Here is an 18,467-nt window from a genome sequence, read left to right on the forward strand (position 1 = left end):
TTGCTCTTTTCTCCGCTCCTGCCCTAGGTTTGCTCTGCAGGATCGGGTAGGGGTCAGAAGGCTTTGTTTGCTACTTTTTATTTAAAAAGACTGAGATTCAGGTGTGCACAGTTTGGCTTTAAAAAAAAACCATCCAGGACACTATTGTATTGTGGAAATGCTGCTTTGCAAGCAAGGGGAGGGCTCTGCACCGTCTTCTGTAAATGCAGTTCTCAGGGCTTGGTTTCCTTTTAGTGAGAGAGATGCTTCTGTCTGGAAAAATACCCTCGATATATTAAAAAAAATATATATATATAACCTCAATATATTAAAAAAAAGAGAGAAGGGGGAGTAATGGTTTGTCATTGCTTTGCAAGTCAGGTTTTGGTCTGTTCTTGTCATAGCTATCTGAAGTGTGTTTACATATAGTTTGCTTTTCTGGTATTTTGTGCTTGCACAGACCTGATCTCCACCTATTTTGTGTCAACAGTTGCTGAGATTGGTGTAGAACGATTAACCGTTGCAAACTGAAACACCAACATGCGGAGAAAGGTGACCTCAGAGACCCTCTCTCACACTTACATCAGGCACTCGCTCCAGGCTGCACCTGCATAAAACAAACTGCGTGGTTAAAAAGTCAGCCTGAAATATTAAAAATGGGGCAAATGTTGCCTCCTTCTTGGCTAAACCAATTTTCTCTTCTCAAAAATGAAACACAGCCAGAGGCACAGGGCGAGGACGTGCTTTTGAGGGCGTGTGTTTTGCCCTGCCTGCCCTGAAATGATTTCAGTGTAAATGATGTATGGCTGGCTTTACCAGCATTAGCACTAACGAGGCTTCTGCATTTTATTTTACTTTTAAAAAAGAAAAGAAAAGGCAGCAGATGCTGCTGAAAAATATTACTTCTGCAGTTCTTCTGCGGAAATCTAGGTCATGTAACAGTTTCATGGGGCTTTTTTTTTTCCCCTGCCCAGGCACTGTAGTCCTTGTGGCTTTTTTGGCTAATGATAAAGAACAATAACAATTGCTCCTTTTTAATTCAGATTTATCCCAGAGATGTTAAACTTCTCACCTGGTTTATGAAGGTGGTTTATACCATCTGGGGGGCTGATCCCTAAGATTTCTGTGTCCCATGGTCTCACAAATTCTTCTTATCTTTGACATTCCTCTGACCTCCCTATGTGTGTTTTGTTTGCATTGTTTTCTGAGGATGTCTTTTCTCCCGCCCTGAATAAAAAACCGTCAGGAGTAGGATTATAAGAAAAATGAATTACTTCACTTAATGGGAAATTATGTTTAGATAAAGTAGATTACAAAGTAGGTTATTAGTTGTGGTTAGAAAACAATGTTTTGACTTAGGATATCTTGGGGGGGATTTTGTCCAGAAGTGTGGGGTTGTTTTTCAGGTTGGTTGTGACTCAGAGTTGTATCTTTTGTGGTTTCTGGAAAAAAAAGGGAAAAAAAAATTTCAAAGCAGTTTTGCAGGTGCCCACATCACACAGAATACACTAACATGCTCATGTTTGTTGTCTCAGTAGTGGTGGGGAGGACCCAACCACAGGAATCACAGCTTCCCTCCTCTGCCCCAAGCCAATGTCTCGGGTTATAGACCAGAGAGATGTCAAAGCCTATTTCATGTACTAATCACAGGCCCTGCATAGAGGTTCATTATGTTTTGTCTTTGGGGGTTCTGGGGGTGTCTTTCCCCAAAGACACTTCTTGGGGCTTTTGGTTTGGCCACCCTGCATTCACTTCTCCTTGTCCTGCAGGCTGGAGGAGCTGGTGTAGGGTGACAGGGTACAGAGTTACTCCATGCTGCTTAAATGGCCTTCTGGTGACAAGGAGGGTGAGGAAACCCATCCAGGAGCACGGAGAGAGCATTTCTCGTATCTTCAGTGAGCAGGAATGCACTTAAACCAGCAGTCAGATGTGGAAGCAGCCTCTCTGCTTTAGCTTGGGCTGGGGGACTGGGCACGGCTTCCAGCTCCCATGCCGTATGTGTTACAGGTAGGAGTGAATGGGGAAAAAGCTGTTTGGACAGGACTCCCCACTTGATGTATGGAAAAAGCCTTGGACCTCAAAGGAGGAACCTCTGTGTTTAGACCACTTGTGTGGCAGGAGAAAGCTCTGAGATCACGCAGGCACCTCTCACAAACACTACACTCCCTTAAATAAGAGGTTATGCTGAATCAATAGAGGACAAGGAAATTGCTGAGAGAGAGTAGTGTTTTCAAAGAAATAGCTAGTATTTTGCTGTCAGTTCTTGCCCATTCCCAGCATAATCCCTGCCATCGAGCGGGACGTGGGTTGTTGGTTTGAAGTGCTCTGCTGAAGAAAAGCTGCTGGGTTGCACTGATGGTGTGCACCAGATCAGGACCCGAGTTACAGAGTCCAGATGTGCTCCTCTGAAGGTTCAGATGGGAAGTTGAGGTTCAGACCTCCCTCAGAGCTGGGAGAAAACCCCGAGCTGGGAGATGTGCATCACGTCTGGGCTGCTCTTGGAGCTTGCGGAGAGCCTGCGCATCCTCTGCCACGAGCGTTTGGGAGGTCCTGGGGTTTGTGGCATGGCCTGCACATTGAAGCACATACGTCTCTATCCCAGGAAAGACAGTGCACTGTACGGCGCTGAGGTGAATCGCTCTCCAGATCTAGAGTGGAACAGCAACCAGGCAGCATCAGTCCTTGGGCAGCGAGAGCATTTTTGTGGGAGGCAAGATTTTGGCTGGCAGTGTGTTGTGTACCCAACCGCAGTGCTCTATGGGGTCTAGTGCTGTCCCGGGCAGGAGTCAGAGCAGCTTTAGTACTGATCTACTAGATGAATCCTTGCCATATTCCTTAAAGGCTAATTGTGGCACACAGAGATCAGCGGACTACAGCTGCGCTGGGATTTGGGAGCAGGGAAGAGACGGGAGGTCAGCTCCACTGGCGCTTTGCCATGTAAAGATTTCCCCTTACATCATCTGGCTGCCGAGGGCGAGTTTACATCTGCTTTGCACCCCGAGGGAATTGCGGTGTCAGGGAATGAGGTTGCTGCGAGCCCTCCCCGGTGCAGCCGGGACATGCAGCCCGGCCTCTGCTCTGGCTCCCTGGCATGCCAGACCTGGATTTTCACCAGAAACTTTCCATGTCAGCTGAGTTTTTTTGAGTGGGATTTGTGGATGGGAGGAGAGGAGGAGGAGGAGGAGAGCATACCAGAAAGGCCAACAGCAGCTCGCCTGTGCTGCGGGAGGGCACTGGAGATGGGCAGAGCAGGGAGGTGTATCTCCAGAGAGCCCTTCCCCAGGCATGCTGGCTCTTCACTCCTCTCTAGCGAGTCCCTCCCTTGTTTTTCATTCAGAACTAGCTAAATAAATACAAATAGGCTTTAGCTCCATCCTACTGGGGAACAGGGAAAATTTTGCAAGATGGGAAAAGTGTTTCCTGCCCAGCTTGCTTCTAGAAAGACCCATCGAGCAGCCACCAGCCGTGAGGTCTGTGCAGATTTGGGGCTAGGGGAGCGTTTGGGCCAAGGGAATAGCAGGGCCAGGAGCTTGTGGGTCCTACCTTGATGGGAAGTCATCAGCCGTCCCTTCTGCGCCGAGAGCATGAGCCATTGCTGGGCTTGCTGCCACCCCGAGGCGGTCACCGTGGCTGCGTGATGTCCCATGGGGCTGGTGGCAGGGTGCTCCCCCAAATCCTGTCGATGTTTATTTGGAGGCAGAATGCGTCCCACGGTGCTTTGAGAAGAAAGCATGGTAATGGAGCAGGAGGGGAAGTGGGGTTTAAGGGCTTGGGGGAAGGGCAAGCACAGAGGTGGCCAAAGGTAGAGCTGGTACATGTTGGGCCAGTCAAAATGTAGGGCATAGCCGGCTCTCTTACAAGGAGCGCATACCTGATCCCATCTCTGCTTTCTATTTTTGCACTCGATATGCTCACTACATTAGCAGGGTTGGCTTGCGAGAGATTCAATAGCACTCTCCTGCTTTAAAGCAACTTTTCTGAATGCACAACATGAATCCATCGGTGGGGTCACATAGTAATGCTTGAAGTCAGAAGCTATTTTTAAAACTAAATTGCAGAACCACACATGGCTTTCATTAGTGCTTTACATCAAATTTGTCAGCTAATTAGTGGTTTTTCATCACTAGTTTTTGCATAGTATTTTATTTGTTCGCTCTTCAATATTGTCTTGTGATGCCCCCAGCCCTATATACAGTCCCTGGTGCTGGTGCTGCTAGCGGAGGAGGGAGGGAGGGAGAGGAGCGCAGAGCTTTCAGGAGACCTTCCCAATCCTCCTGATGGATGGACTCGCTGTGTTTGGAGTATATTACAATATTACGTGTCTGGAGTGGGCGGTTAGCAGCCCGTGTTCTCTCTTCCTACCTCCATTTAGTGTTGTAAATGATGTATTGCAGTCCTGTCTTCGGTTTGGAGGAGGAGGAGAAACCAAGAAAAGTTGCCAAACATGACTTCATAAGGTTTGACTTTAAATTCAACAAAGTTTCTTGAGTGTTTTGGATTTTTTTTTTCTTTACAAATAAAGGGAGTACAGAGAGCATGGATTGCTAATGACTGGTAGTTACGGGTCATTAAGCTCACTAACTGACTTCAGGATCAGAACTTTCTAATAATCGCAGTAAGCACTCTTAACATTTATTTCTCATTTTAGGGAAGGGGAGATATGATTACCATTCAGAAGTCTGCAGTTATTTTTTCTGTTCATAATTACAGAGGGAGCTTGCAATTTTTAAGGCTGTTTCTAAAACATTTGAAAGTATTTGATGAAATAATTTCTAGGGTTTTTTTCATTTCTTTAACCAACTCCTTTAAAAAGCTCTGGAAAACAAATACACAGGAAAAAATGAAAATATGTTAAAATAAGGAATAAAGCAGTTACTGAAGTGTAATAATCCCAGTTTATAGCACACTTTCCATTTAAATTGTTTTTATTAGAGATAAACCTGTTAAGCGTTGAGGAATTAAGTGCCAAATAGAGAAGGTTGTTTTCGCTGCTGTATAAATGAAGGATCCCAGTATGCAGAAAAGAGTATGGCTGATTTTACAAGTGAATTATTTGCCAGTTTGAAGGGCTCCGGTTCCTTTGGCATCTGTTATAAAAATGATTTGTTTGTTGTCAAGAGGGATACTATTTTTCCAGAGCAAGAGACATTTTAGCACTGGGGTTTGTAGGTACTGTGGGCTTTCTCATTGTCCTTACGCATGGTTTGCTAGAAGGAGCTCAAGGAGAAAATGAGGCAGAGAGATTTTCGGGAATTTCTTGGCACTGCTAGTGATACACAGACTTCTGGCATGTGGTGCTTTGGGACAATATTGAGAGGGAGCAGCCTGCAACTCCACGTATCAAAAGTTAGTAATGGTGTGAAACTCTTCTCATTTGGGAGGGCTGAGGGGAGAGAAAAATTCAATATACCGCTAAGTCTCAGCATCTCCTTTCAGACAGCTGGTCCTGGGAAATTTCAGTCAAAGACTGCAAATTGGAAGTCCCCACAACCTCTCTGTCAATTCTTGAGCAAAGGTGACTTTGGAAATTTGTGACAGCAGAGGAAGGTCTTGTTTTATTCACTCAACAGAAGTGAAATACAAGGGGAAGGGAGAAAGACCAGATCTGTGCGGAAAATGTCACTCGGGCTGTAACCTGAGCCTTAGCGAGCTGTGCCTTTCGGAGGGTTTGGTGACCCTCCGAAAAATCCTTGCTCTCTGGCTGCCAATTGTAGCCAATTTCCAACTAAAATAAGTCTTTTGTCATCACCAGCCATGCCACCTCTTGCTGAGAAGAAACAAAACTTGTGCGTGGCAGCGAGGGCGGCCAAGCTGAAGGTCAGAGTGCAGAGGCGGATTGCTGCATCCCCGGGGCTGGATCTTGCCCGTGGGACCGGCGATGCACCAACCAGGGAGATTGCCAATGACCTCTAGAGACAGAACCCAGGCGAGGAGCCTAAGAGAAAGCATCCTAGTAAAATGCAAATTGGAGAAAAGAGGGTTTCCTACTCCTCTTTGGGGTTACGCAGGTGGAATAGCTGGTTTTTTCTTGCTTTTTGGGACACAGCGGAAAGCACAATCTCATGTATCCAAAAAGGCAAGGAAAAGTTAACTTGAAAAAAAATAATAAATACTTTAAACTTCTGTGTTTGCCCAACTGTTCAAATGTTTCCTCCATGCCAGATCCTTCCCTTGGAAAAAAAAAAAAGAAGAAAAAAAGAAAAAACAAACAAAAAAAGCAACCCAAAGCATTGTTTTGCAGAGTACTCTCCTTGAGCAGGGAGATGGGTACAACTTGTACACTGAGGGATCTCGTTTTTTGTGCTGCTATTGATTCTGCTCTTTGGGGGAAAAAAAACCCAAACCAAAAAAACCCTTCCACATTGGAGCAAAGGTACCAATGCATAGAGTGCTGGTGTGGGGAAAAACACTTTATGCAAGTCCTTGAGCCTGTGCGGGTCTTTACTCACATGAGTAAGGTTATGCCACTGTCTTAATCATTAACTTAAGTTTTATGCTGAGTCATATTTTGATAATACTCCATTTGAGTAGCACCTAATAGGCAAATGTCTTTTTTAGGTCCTGATTCCTCTGAACTTTTAAAAATTAGAGTGATTTAGGGTTTCTTTCTCTTAAGATAGGTGAATGTGAATACACAGGAAGAGGGGCAGTGAGATTTTTCCTGTTAGCTTTTCTGTTCCATCATTATTGCTGGTGTTACATCAGCCTGGCACTTTGGAAATTCAAAGAGTGTTCAAAAGATCTTGGCCCTTCTATCAAATTAAAAAACAGAGAGTACAAAGAAATTATCCCCACACCCATATATTTCTACAGCAACAGCTAATTCGCAATTTTACTTGCAAAGAGTTCTCAAATGTGATTTGTAAATGTAACAGCGCTGCATTGTGCTCTCTCAAAGCAAGCCACATTAATAGTTTTAATCTGATGGGGTCTTATGAATTCCAGGTTTGGGATGCAGGAAGAAACTTGAAAGTGAATACTTTCTTCTTTTTTTTTAATGCATAGTGGTTTGGAGTCTACTATAATGCAAAGTAAAGCATTCTGTTACAAAGGCAGGGAGGATGGGACAGAAGGTTAAAGGGCATCCTGGAAACAAACAGCTGGACCAGTTTATTTAAACAGATACAAGGATGGGGAGCTGACCTCCATTTGACTTCTAGTGGGAGGAGCGAGAATGTCATTTTATTACTTTGCCCAGAAGGAAAATGTTCTTGTGTCTGAATTCCCCCCGAAGACATCCAAACACTGGGCTGTTTGGCAGAATTGCTACTTATAGAAAATACTTATACGAATGCGTAGGAAGAAGATAACTGTTAAGTACCTGTGTGTAAAATGTTCTTAAAGCAGATATCCCGAGCGATAGCATGGGGCAAACAGGTGGGAATATGTTTTACTGTAGGCACATCTTGGGGATAATTATTGGTAAATTCTAGCTATATAGTTTATTATGCTAGCTATGTAGTTTATTATCGAGCCCCCTTTCTTATTAAAAATGCTTGTAATTTGGAGGAGAAGGAAGAGAAGGCTGTGAAGTTGGGGGGTGTGTGCTTAATGTTGCTCAGGGTTTCTTTGGGGTAGAAGCTTTTGGCAAATGAAGGTTTCTTTGACTAGAAAATCTCACAGCTAGCAGAAACCCTCCCCTCCTGCCACAGTAACAGGTCCTGGCAGTTGGGCACAAGGATGGAGTAAACACAGCAAGAGCCTGCTGGGCTTGCAGAAAGAAATGGCTGGGGCACTGGGATTTTGTGTTGTTGTTTTATGTAGGAGAGTTGCTGTGAAAATTGCTTTCTGCAAATGCAGATTACAGATATTAAACAATTTTCTAATTGGTCATGGAGCTAAGGCAGCTAATGGGGAAAAAAAGCAGGGTTTTTTTAATTGCTTATTTCACATGGTGTTTGTGCTACACCTGTGCATATAATGAGAAAGGAGAATTAGTCTAACCTTCTGCTCACATGATTCTAATTTTCATGGTTTGTACAAGATAATGATAAACTGATTTGCAACACTGTTTGCTGGAGTTGGGGAGGGGGAGTGGTTTATTGGAAATGTGTAGAAAAATTGATCCAATACTGTTGCTGACAAAACATGACCTAGTTCAGGTGTAAGGTTTCCAGAGTGGCACCCGGAATTGGTGCCTTTGAGCCCATATTGTCGAGACAGGTTCGATTAGGGCTCAACATCTTGATTAATTTTTGCGGGAGTTTGGGTAACGGGAGTCAGTCGGGAATGGGAGATAGGAGGAGACCGAAATTGCTATGCTCTCTGGTCTTTGATGAGGGCAAAACAAACAGCACGGGGTGGTGGTTTGCGATTCTTCTCCCTGCCGGTATAGGGGAGTGGGTGGGCAGAGCTGATTGCCACAGGGAGGTCCTGGTGGCTTTATCTCTGCAGTAGGAGAGCTCCTGCTAAGCCACCCCAAGCAAAGGCAATGGAAACAAGCACCAAGTAGCCCTTTGTGGACTTTCCCTTTGCATTTTGCAAGCGTAGTTTGGTTTTACCCACTCTCACGCTTCTTCCTTTACTGGTAAATATTGTGGCATACACGTTTTTATTATTCTTCTTCTCTCGTAAAGAATGTAAAGTCTGGTTATGAGGCTTTGCCATGATTAAATCTCAATGGAGATTTTTTCCAAATGTTTTTTCACTAAGCTTTCTGATGAGCGAAACTGCAAGAGTTCTTCTAACGCTCTTCAGACAGGTCCCCAGCCATGGTTTCAAGCCTCCTGATTTCAGTGGCACAAAGACTGCCCACAGAGGAGACCGGGGCACTTGTGATCTTTCTCCTTCTTCTGTTTTGCTGCAAATTATTTTGAATATTCCTTTGCCAAATAAGCATTGCAAAACTAACTGAGGCGAAGAGCTACAAAAATGCAAAGAGTACGGTTGCAGATGGCTATTTTTAAAAACGATTGTACCTTTTTTTTATTTCCAAAGATCTGCTTTTCATTGTTCAGGGAGAATTTTCAGTAGTCCAGTAATTACAGTTTAACAAGATGTTTGCTGTAAATGGTCAGGCCTAGCTGGAGAAAACAGGATTATAAATTCAATTACTGTAAAGCTATGACCTCGCCTTGACCCCTCAGACTTTGCATAAAGAGAGAGGGGGGGAAAAAGCCCACCAAGAAATGGCTAGGAGGAATGCATGGCTCTGAAGTCCCCAGCAGTGTGACTTAGCGGTGATAAAACTCCAGACGTTCCCTCATTTGATGGGGTTCTGCCATCACAGTTCATTATCTTAATAGTGGGCATTAAAAGGGAATTAGGTTTGCAAGAGGTAGGGGCAGGTTTTGATAAAAAAAATTGGAAAAAGAAGTCAGAGGACATAAGGCAGAAATGGCACTAATGAGGGGGAGGTAGCAGATGCCCTCACGAGCATCTTGCTGCCTTCACCCGGTTTTTTTGTGGCCCGTTCTGAATTGAGAAGAGCGTTGCTGGTATTGTTTCCTGAAAACTCGGCTAATTCCCCCATGAAAAGATGAAATGGAAGTGTCCGACTGTGGTAAAAAGCAGGCAAACATAAATCAGCTCGGAAACCCCAAGCTCGTGCTCTCAGAGGTCATCGGGATTAGAGGTTTTGCCGTATTTGCATCCTCACACAGCCCAATGGAGAGCACCGCGGCAGGGCAGGAGGGCTTGGGGATGGGTGGAAGTCGTCCCCTTCGATAACCGTTTGCTTTCCTCTTTTTTCTTGCAGGTTTATTAATGCTAGAAGAAGAATAGTTCAGCCCATGATAGACCAGTCCAATCGAGCAGGCAAGTCCCCAATAGTAACTGTATTCAAGTCACGCAGGCAAAAACCATCCTTAAGCCATTCACCGGGAGGTCCATTACCTGGTAAATAAATGAGAAATGAATGCTGGGAGTGATTGACAATTAAAATACAACCAGCTTTGTTTCATTACAACCCTAATCATTTTAACATGATTAAAACATTTGGGGAAAAAATAAATTGAAAATTCAAAAAAAAGAAACTAAAATGATCCACTCTGTGACCAGATTTTTGGAATTGAAGTTATTTTTATTTTTTTTAGTAGTTGTTTTGAGTTTTCCTTCCCAGCTCTTTCTGCTCCTGTGACCACTCCCTGGTGCATGGCTTGGTGTGGAATTGCTGTAAACTTTATTACCTGTCAAAAGGGCAAAGGGGTCAGAATCGCTTGTGGGACTCAGTAAAGTTCAAAGACATTCAATGAGGTAGAGCTTTATGTGCTTTAATAACCCAAGGCAGCTTACTTCTGAAGCCGGCATTTAATGTACAGTTAAAACCTCGAGTTCAGGTAGTGGTACTTGTATAGAGTCCTTTTGTCCCTTGTCTCTTATTTTTAGTAGGTGTCTTTTGGGATCACTGAGCGTTCGGGGTTTACTTTGGGGCGATTTTTTTTTTTTTTTTTTAAATCTTGAGTTTTCACATGCTGGTTCTGTCTGGGGTCTTGGCTCACAGTTCTGTGTGGGTATTTACCATCGAGGAATAACCCATTACTCTCAGTTGGTTTTGTTTTTCCGAGTCTTGCTGCCAAACTATCCAAATCTGTCGTTGCCCAAGATGCCTTTGGGCGACGCTTCCTCTTTGAGTACATTCGATTATTTTGTCATTAGAGGTAAATATCTGGCATGGACGTGTTCAGGTCCTGCTCTTACAAAGGCACACGGGCGTAATTTAACACACTGTGATTTCAGTGTGACTATTCCAGCCATAAAATCCAGCTCCTATACAGGTCTTTGCATTGACGTCAGCAGTGGCAGCAGCTGGAGCCAGGGTTCCTTGTGTCTCGAGATTTCAGATCGCTAACTTCATTTCCAAACTCACAGTAGGAAATTAAGCCAAAACTAAGCAAGCTTGTTAGCCCAGCACTAAATTCAAACAGTAAATGTTTTTCCCTATTTTTAGAGCTGGCATCGATAGCCATCTCACGCAGTCTGGGGGGCGGGGGGTTGTGAGAAGAGGCGACCCTTTTGGCCGTCGCTAAAGAGCAATGTTCTGCGCTTTTCCAGTAAGTCAAGGAACGCCCTATAACCCCGACGGGCAGCCGATGGGAGGTTTCGTGATGGACGGCCAGCAGCACATGGGCATCCGAGCGCCAGGTAAGCCCCCGGGGGAGCGTCACCCACCGATGGGTGACCTCGGTCGTGCCACCGCAGGGAACTGCACCTCCACCCTCTGCTGTTGTCTCAGCTGCCTGCCTTGCCTCGCCTGTCTTCTGCCTGCCTTCAACACCACTGAGGGAAACCAGGCATCTTCTCGCTCGAGCGGTCCTGGACCCTCTGCCATGCTGTGTTTTGGAAAGGGGCTTTTGGCACTATCTGTTGACTTTGCTCATTCTCTGGCATCTTCTTGGATTTTTATCTCCCTCTAGGACCTATGAGTGGAATGGGCATGAATATGGGCATGGAGGGGCAGTGGCACTACATGTAACCTTCACCTAGGTAACCAATGGCAAAGCCAGGGGGAAGTAAGTACAAACGGGGTCTTTGTTCTCACTTTGTCCGAGGGATATTTGTCTCCTTGCATTTCCCTATGTTCTCCCTGCCCATAGCCTCATGCTTGTTCCTTCCTTTCCATCCATCCATCCATCCTATGCCTGGGCTCCTTCGGGTTTCTCTCCCTCCAGTTCAGCTCAAGCTTTCCAAGCTCCCAAACCCCCCGTGTGTGCGCGCGCCGTACATTGACGCCGCCGTACATCGACGCCGCCATACATTGATGCTGTTATCCATCCCCGAGCACATGACAAAACAAGAAGCAGCCGGGGAGGTGGGGGAGCCTGTCGTCTTGGCAACAGACTGATTTGCAAAATGTAAGCGGTCTGCAGCAGCGCAGGGAGAGGAAAGAGCATGTCCCCAAAGTGTCATAAATCTGTCTAACCGCAGTTGATGCATGAGTTACATTTCTCCCGCTAACCTGCAAGACACCAAAAAAGCCAAACAGAGACTTCTCATAGGTAAAAAAAAAAATTAAAAAAAAATGGCGGCTTCACTTAGTTGCCTTTTGGAAGGCGATGGACGAAACTTTGATTATTTTTTTTTTTAATTTTTTTTCAAGTTTATTTCTCTTTGTCCGTCATAATGGGATTACGTGTGGCAAAGGAAAAAGAGAGAATACAAAATAGAGGTGTGCGCAGCAGGCTATGGAGCTTAGCCCAGGCTAATTGACTATATCCAAATTAAGTATGCCATCACTTGCAGTGTGACAAATGGATTTGACTTATTCAGTATACAAAAATAGAGATCATTAATGCAATCTTCAGTGGCAGGCCTTGCGAAGAAAGCCTAGAAAAACTGTCCCAGTTTTTTTTTTTCCCCTCTTGTCTTTTTGTAGGGGAAAATACATTATACAAATTTTGGTGGTTGTTTTTTTTTAAAAAAAATGAGTAAAGCTGTTTGAAGCACCAAGGCACCAGTACCATGTTTAAATGGTGCCCAATTCTGTTCCTTTCGCTCTTTTTCTGGAGTTAAGAGCAGTTATTTTGGCATCTTTGTTCTGCCCCCAGCCTATATTAACGTAGGGTTTGAAGTTACCCAGGCCAAGTGTATTTCGTAGTCGTCTTCTCTGGGCGCGAGTCAAAACTAAGTTTTAACAATTAGCTGTGAAAACATTCCTCTGAGCTTGGGAATGCAACAGCCTTATTACCTCATCATGGAAATTTCTAGCTTAGTTAATTTAAATATTGTTTCTTAGTTTCTGGGTCAATTAAATTTAAATGATGTATTTTATGCTTCGTGACCAATTAAATTAATAGGTTATTACAAAAAATATTATCATCTTTTTTGATTAAAGAGCTGTGAGTACAGTATATTTTATAAGCAATTTTCATTAGTTCAAAACTGTTCCTTTAGGCTAGATTAAGCAGCTATTCATTGCTAGAGCCTTGAGACCTGATTCCAAGGTGTTCGGCACATTCACAGCGCGCTCTTACTTAGAACTAAAGCCAATTGAACCTACTTAGCAATAGCGTATGCCTTTCACCCTTGATGATTATGGAGCTTATAGCTCTCCGAAACAATACACCTGTCAGTTCCCATCAGCTACAGCAATCCAAGCAGAAGGCAGAGGCCCACAGAAAGCAGGAGGTTTTATTGTTTTAGGGCCAATTTTTTTCTTATTGTTCTCCCAAACCCACTGAAAGGTTGACTGAGTTGCACATCTGATTTTTTCGGAGAAAAGTGAGCAGGGGGAAAGAATTAATTGATAACTGTTATTGATTATATATATTTTTTTAATGTGTTTAAAAATACAGGTTTGATTTAACAATCGTCCTTAGTAATCCTATCAATTTCAGCTTCATATGAGGCCTTTGTTCAGCGACGTATGTGCTTGCTGTATAGCGTCTGTTTGAATGGCACGAATACTTGGGACAGATTCCAAGTGATCGGGCTTGAGAGCTAAATAAATGACTGTTGGTAAACCTCGACACTAATTTAACCTATCTCTCCTCCCAAGCCCCTCATTAGCTACTACGGATTCCCCACCTTGTATTCCCAGCACACTTTTATAAGCGGGGAGATGAAGGCGGGTAGCTGGAGCAAGGCCATGGGGGCTGGAGCCCACCTGAAAGCCGTCGCAGGGCTTCCCCAGCTTGGTGCCACCACCCCATGTGACGTTAGTCATCATCAGCCTGGCTCTGCCTCCGGCGTGCTTCCAGATCGGAAGCATCTCCATCGCATACGTTCCTAACCATGAAAGCAGAAAGCGGTTTTATCTCCTAAAACTCTGTATTTGGAGGGAGGAGGGTGTTCTCGGGGGGGTTTTGACCTGGGAATCATTCCCGTTGCCATCATTGTGAGGCCATACATAGGCTTGGATCCCACAAGGGCAACTGCACTCACGTGGCCATGACTCCGCATCCCAGCTTTGGCTCGATGCCGGCCTTGCCGTGCCCGAGCGGAGGAGCTTCACAGCCCGATGTCAGTAGCTGGTCCCCACCACTCACCGCCACCTCTTTCTCTCCGCAGGGCTGCAAAGTATGCCAGGGGATTATGTGTCTCGGGGTAGTCCAATGGGTATGAATATGGGACAGCCAAGCTACACCCCAACCCAGATGCCCCCCCATCCCGCTCAGCTGCGTCATGGCCCCCCCATGCATACCTACATTCCTGGACACCCTCACCACCCAGCGATGATGATGCATGGAGGACCACCCCACCCTGGAATGCCTATGTCAGCATCAAGCCCCACAATGCTTCATACCGGCGAGCCGGCAGTGAGCGGACAAGTGATGGACATTCATGCTCAGTAGGTTAAGGGAAATAAGCGTTGTCTGCAGCGACGGTAGATTTCAAACATTGTCTTTCTGCAATGACTATGGAGTTCTTGGTGTCAACTTTGGACCAAGGGACGTTCTGATTCTTCACAGGGACCCTGAAAAGCAGGAAAACACCAACTGAAGTCAAATTCTGGGGACATGCTAAATACCTATATAAGACATTAAGAGAACAAAGAGTGAAATATTGTAAAATGCTATTATACTGTTATCCATATTACGTTGTTTCTTATAGATTTTTTAAAAAAAATGTGAATTTTTTCCACACTATGTGTGTTGTTTCCATAGCTCTTCACTTCCTCCAGAAGCCTCCTTACATTAAAAAAGAAGCCTTACACTTATCCTGCAAATGACAGAAAGGGCTTATTTGCAGGATTTTTAGAGCATTAAAATAACTATGTCAGGCAGAAGAATCTTTCTTCTATCCTAGGATTTCAGCCATGCACACTCTCTCTCTCTTTCTCTCTCCCCTGTCCTCTCTCTCTCTCTGTGTCTTTCTTCCCTTTCTCTCCCTTTCTCCCCGTCTCTCTCCCTCTCCCTCTCTCTCTTTCTAGCCTGGGGCGTGAATTTGCATGTCTAATTCATTTACTCACCATATTTGAATTGGCCTGAACAGATGTAAATCGGGAAGGATGGGAAAAACTGCAGTCATCAACAATGATTAATCAGCTGTTGCAGGCAGTGTCTTAAGGAGACTGGTAGGAGGAAGCATGGAAACGGAAAGGCAGTGTATTTGAAGCCTAATTGTCACATCAGAGCATCCTTGTCCCCATGCAGCAACCACCACCTTGTACATCACTTCCTGTTTTATGCAGCTCGAAACATGGACTGAAGATTTATTTTTAATATGTTGACTTTCTTTCTGGGCAAGACATTGGTCATGTGTGCTTTTTTTTTTTCCATAGTCCCATCATGGAGCATTTATGTATACATTGTAAATAAATTTTGTGCAAAAAGGACTGGAAAAATGATCTGTATTATTGAAATTTTTTGTAAAAGTAGCAGTTTGGTATGAGTTGGCATGCATACAGATTTACTAAGTGGGATAAGCTAATTACACTTTTGTTGTGGTTAAACAAATGCTTGTTGATAGCCTTTTTCTATCAAGAAACCAAGGAGCTAATTATTATTAATAATAATCATTGCACACTGAGTCTTAGAGTTTCTGATTGAAACAGTTTGGATTGTATAATAACTCAAAGCCCAGTTGTAGTAGTTTGAGTGCAGTAATGAAATCTGAATCTAAAAATAAAAACAAATTATTTTTTGTCATGGTGACTCCACTGCTTGCAAAATTTGTTTCCTGCCCCCCTTCAGTATTTGTAGCCATTCTATCCCAAATTTGGAGCTGAGCAGCTATGAAATTCAGCTAGCTCCGGAGGTGTACCTACCATTTGCTATTTAAATACCGGCTTCGTATTTAAAGAATGTAAAAGTAATGCTACGCTGCGTAAAGAAACTTTCTTGGAACTTGCACTGTAAATTGTCAGGATGGGAACTGTTGCCTGTTAATAAATGTGATATTGTAGGGCATTGTTGGAAAGAAACTTGTAAATAGTATTACCCCCCCGCCCCAAATTACAGTTCTGATACGCAGTTTAAATTATCTGAGCCGCTGAAATACTACATTTCTTCTGGAACTGAACATACTAAGGAAGGAGGAAAATAAAACTTGGAAAACATTGCCTGGGCAATGCATATTTTTAAGTAAATGACGTGCTGGTGCGAGGGGCTGCTGGACCTCTGCGAGCGGAGGCTGGTGCAGGCCGTCCTCTCCTCATTAACCAATTTCCTCGCACAGCTGTACTTCTGCACCGAAGCCAGCGAGTTAAATAGCACCAAGCAGCTTGGGTAGGCTGCGATACCTTCTCATTTTCTTTAAATAAAATCGCAGCTATGTATATTAAAAAAAAAAAAAAGTTTCCCGGGGGTAGGAAAATTACATAAATATTTTAATTAAGGCAAAATCACGCACTAGCCTCCCACCCCCCCTCCCTCCCGCGCCAGCCGGCACCCCGCGGCGGGCCCGTGTCCCGGCGGTGCTGTGGGGGCAGCCGCTCCCCCCCTCCCCGGCCCGGGCTCCACCGCCCCCCCCGGGGGTCCCCCCCGGTGTCCCCCGCGGCCGGGGCTGGGCAGGGCTGGGCAGGAGTGCGGGCAGGGCTAAGACAGGGTGCAGGCAGGATGCAGGCAGGGGTGCAGGCAGGGCTGGGGGCAGGCAGTGCAGACCTTGCTGAATTAAGCAAGCCACCAAAGTGGGGTCCTCTCCCCCCGCAGCTGGGATCGCTTCCCCTTCCTTTTTTTCTTTTTTTTGTAACTCCGAGTTTTCTTTTTTCTTTTCCTTTCCCCCCTTGTTTTTTAAAGGACCGCTGTCCGCCGAGGAGGCTGCACATCCCGGCTCCCGCTTTGTGAGCCCGGAATAACGACACTTCTCTGCCAAAACGTGAATGAACGGGGCTCGCTTTTTGCCTTTTTATTTTTTTGGTGGGGGGGTGGGGTGGTGCTGGTAGTGTTTTGTTTTGTTGTGTTGTTTGGTTTTTTTTTAATGTTTCTTGAAAGACAAAACAAACGCCCTCTTGCATGCGAGGGTACACGCGTCCCTTCCTCCTCGCAGCCGCAGAGAAGTGGGGCACAGACCTTCCTCCATCGGGCCTTTTTTGGTTGGGTTTTTTTGGGGGGGGGGGGCAGATTTCAAATTAAACCCACTATTATATGCCAAGACATTTAATCAGCTGTAATTATAACACATTCAAAATGAAGAATATGCCTTGACAGTATTTTTATTGTTATTGTTCATCGCATGATGTTAGACAGCTTCAGAGGCACAGGAAAGAGAAGTAAACGGGTTACAAATAGGGAATTATCCCTCGTTTAGCATTAAAATTCATTTAGATAAAATTGCCACAAACATTTAAATGGGGAGATTAGTTCCCCCTCACGCCTTATTGCACTCTCTCAATGGCTCCGTTAAGAACATTTTACACGTTGGAAATTCCGCCTTCTCGGGCCGCTCGCTGTTTCCTAGCTACCCTCCTTTCACCGCACCGGGGGAGGCCGCCGGGGGGGGGGGGAGCCGGGGGGGGGGCCGCCCGGCTGCGCCTCACCGCCTCGCCCCAGCCCCGGGGGCTGCGCGCCCCGCCGCAGATGCGCGCTGCGCTGCGCGGTTCTGCGCGGGGGGCGGGCGGCCGACTTGGAGAGAGGGCGGGGGCGGGGCGGGGGGGGTCGGCTGGCCGCCCCGCTGTCCTGCCGCTGCCCGCCGCGGAGGAGCAGGAGGAGGAAAGCCGGCTTCGACTGCCATCTCTTGGGGGCTCGGGAGAGTGCCGCGGGGGGGGTGTGGGGGAGCTCCGCGGCTGTCCGCGCAGCGCCGCGGGCATTGCGCGCCGCCGGCCCCAAGTTTGTGCAACCCCCGGCGAGGCTTTATTCTCCCCGCCCTCACCCTCTTTTTTTGAGCAGCCCCAATTTTCCGCTTCCCCCTTCGCTTTTTGTGCCGCCCCCGCCCTCCCCGGGCGCAGCGTCCCGCGGGACCGGCTGCGCGCAGTGCCGCGCAAGGCGGGCGCAACGCTTTACTCCCCCTCCCCCGAGAGGCGGAGGGGGGGACAGGCCCATCAGCGCGGTATTTGCGCGCATCGCTGCGCGGGGCCTGCCCTGCGCCTGCAGTGGGCACCCGCACCCCACAAGGTTTTTTTGGGGGAGGGGGGGGCAGCAAACCCCGGCCAAGCTGAGCGGGGCGGACCAACGCCCCCCCGGCGGGCAGAGGGGCTCGCGTGGGGGGGCCTGTCCCGCCGGCCTGGCCGTGCCTCCCGCAGCCACAGGTACTTTTGGACTCAGAAGCGGCACTTTTCGGACACGCGCTGAATATTTCCACCCTCGGCGCTGTTGCGCAGAAGGTCCCCGCTAACAGAGCCTCACTCCGCGCGTCTTGAACCTGCGTGTAAAACTGCAGAGTATTTACCCCTTCCCCGACCTTGCTATGCCGCCCAGGATGCTAATATATATATATAAAAGCAAAGCAACGTTTCTCGAGCGCCGGGAGGAGGTGGCTGCCCGCGGGCGGGGGCGGGCGGTGCGCGGCACGGCGCGGAGGCGGTCACGCGTGGGGCGGAGCGCTGCTGCCGCCGCCGCCGCCGCCGCCGAGGTGCCGCCTGGAGGTGGCTGCTCAACTCCGGGCCGGGCTGCTGCTTTGTGTGTGACAGCCAGCAAACCTTCCCCGTCCCTTTAATGCGTGTGGAAATAACT

General features: G+C 46.5%; 1 protein-coding gene across 7 annotated transcripts in view; it reads left to right on the forward strand.

Moving 5' to 3' along the window:
• Positions 1–15,506, forward strand: part of MEIS1 (Meis homeobox 1) — a 110,507-nt gene extending 95,001 nt beyond the window's left edge. For 5 of the 7 annotated variants that reach the window (XM_069787501.1, XM_069787499.1, XM_069787497.1 and 2 more), the window contains 3 exons: positions 9,677–9,739; positions 10,976–11,061; positions 13,927–15,506. In XM_069787501.1, the coding sequence (XP_069643602.1) occupies positions 9,677–9,739; positions 10,976–11,061; positions 13,927–14,210 (433 nt within the window). In that variant the 3' untranslated portion in view covers positions 14,211–15,506. Of the gene's footprint in view, positions 1–9,676; positions 9,740–10,975; positions 11,062–11,333; positions 11,430–13,926 lie in introns of all 7 variants that reach the window. The other 2 variants (XM_069787502.1, XM_069787503.1) reach the window with 1 other exon arrangement.
• The last annotated feature ends 2,961 nt before the right edge of the window (positions 15,507–18,467 follow it).

This window comes from Haliaeetus albicilla, chromosome 7 (genome assembly GCF_947461875.1).
Source record: "Haliaeetus albicilla chromosome 7, bHalAlb1.1, whole genome shotgun sequence".
Lineage (NCBI taxonomy): Eukaryota > Metazoa > Chordata > Aves > Accipitriformes > Accipitridae > Haliaeetus > Haliaeetus albicilla.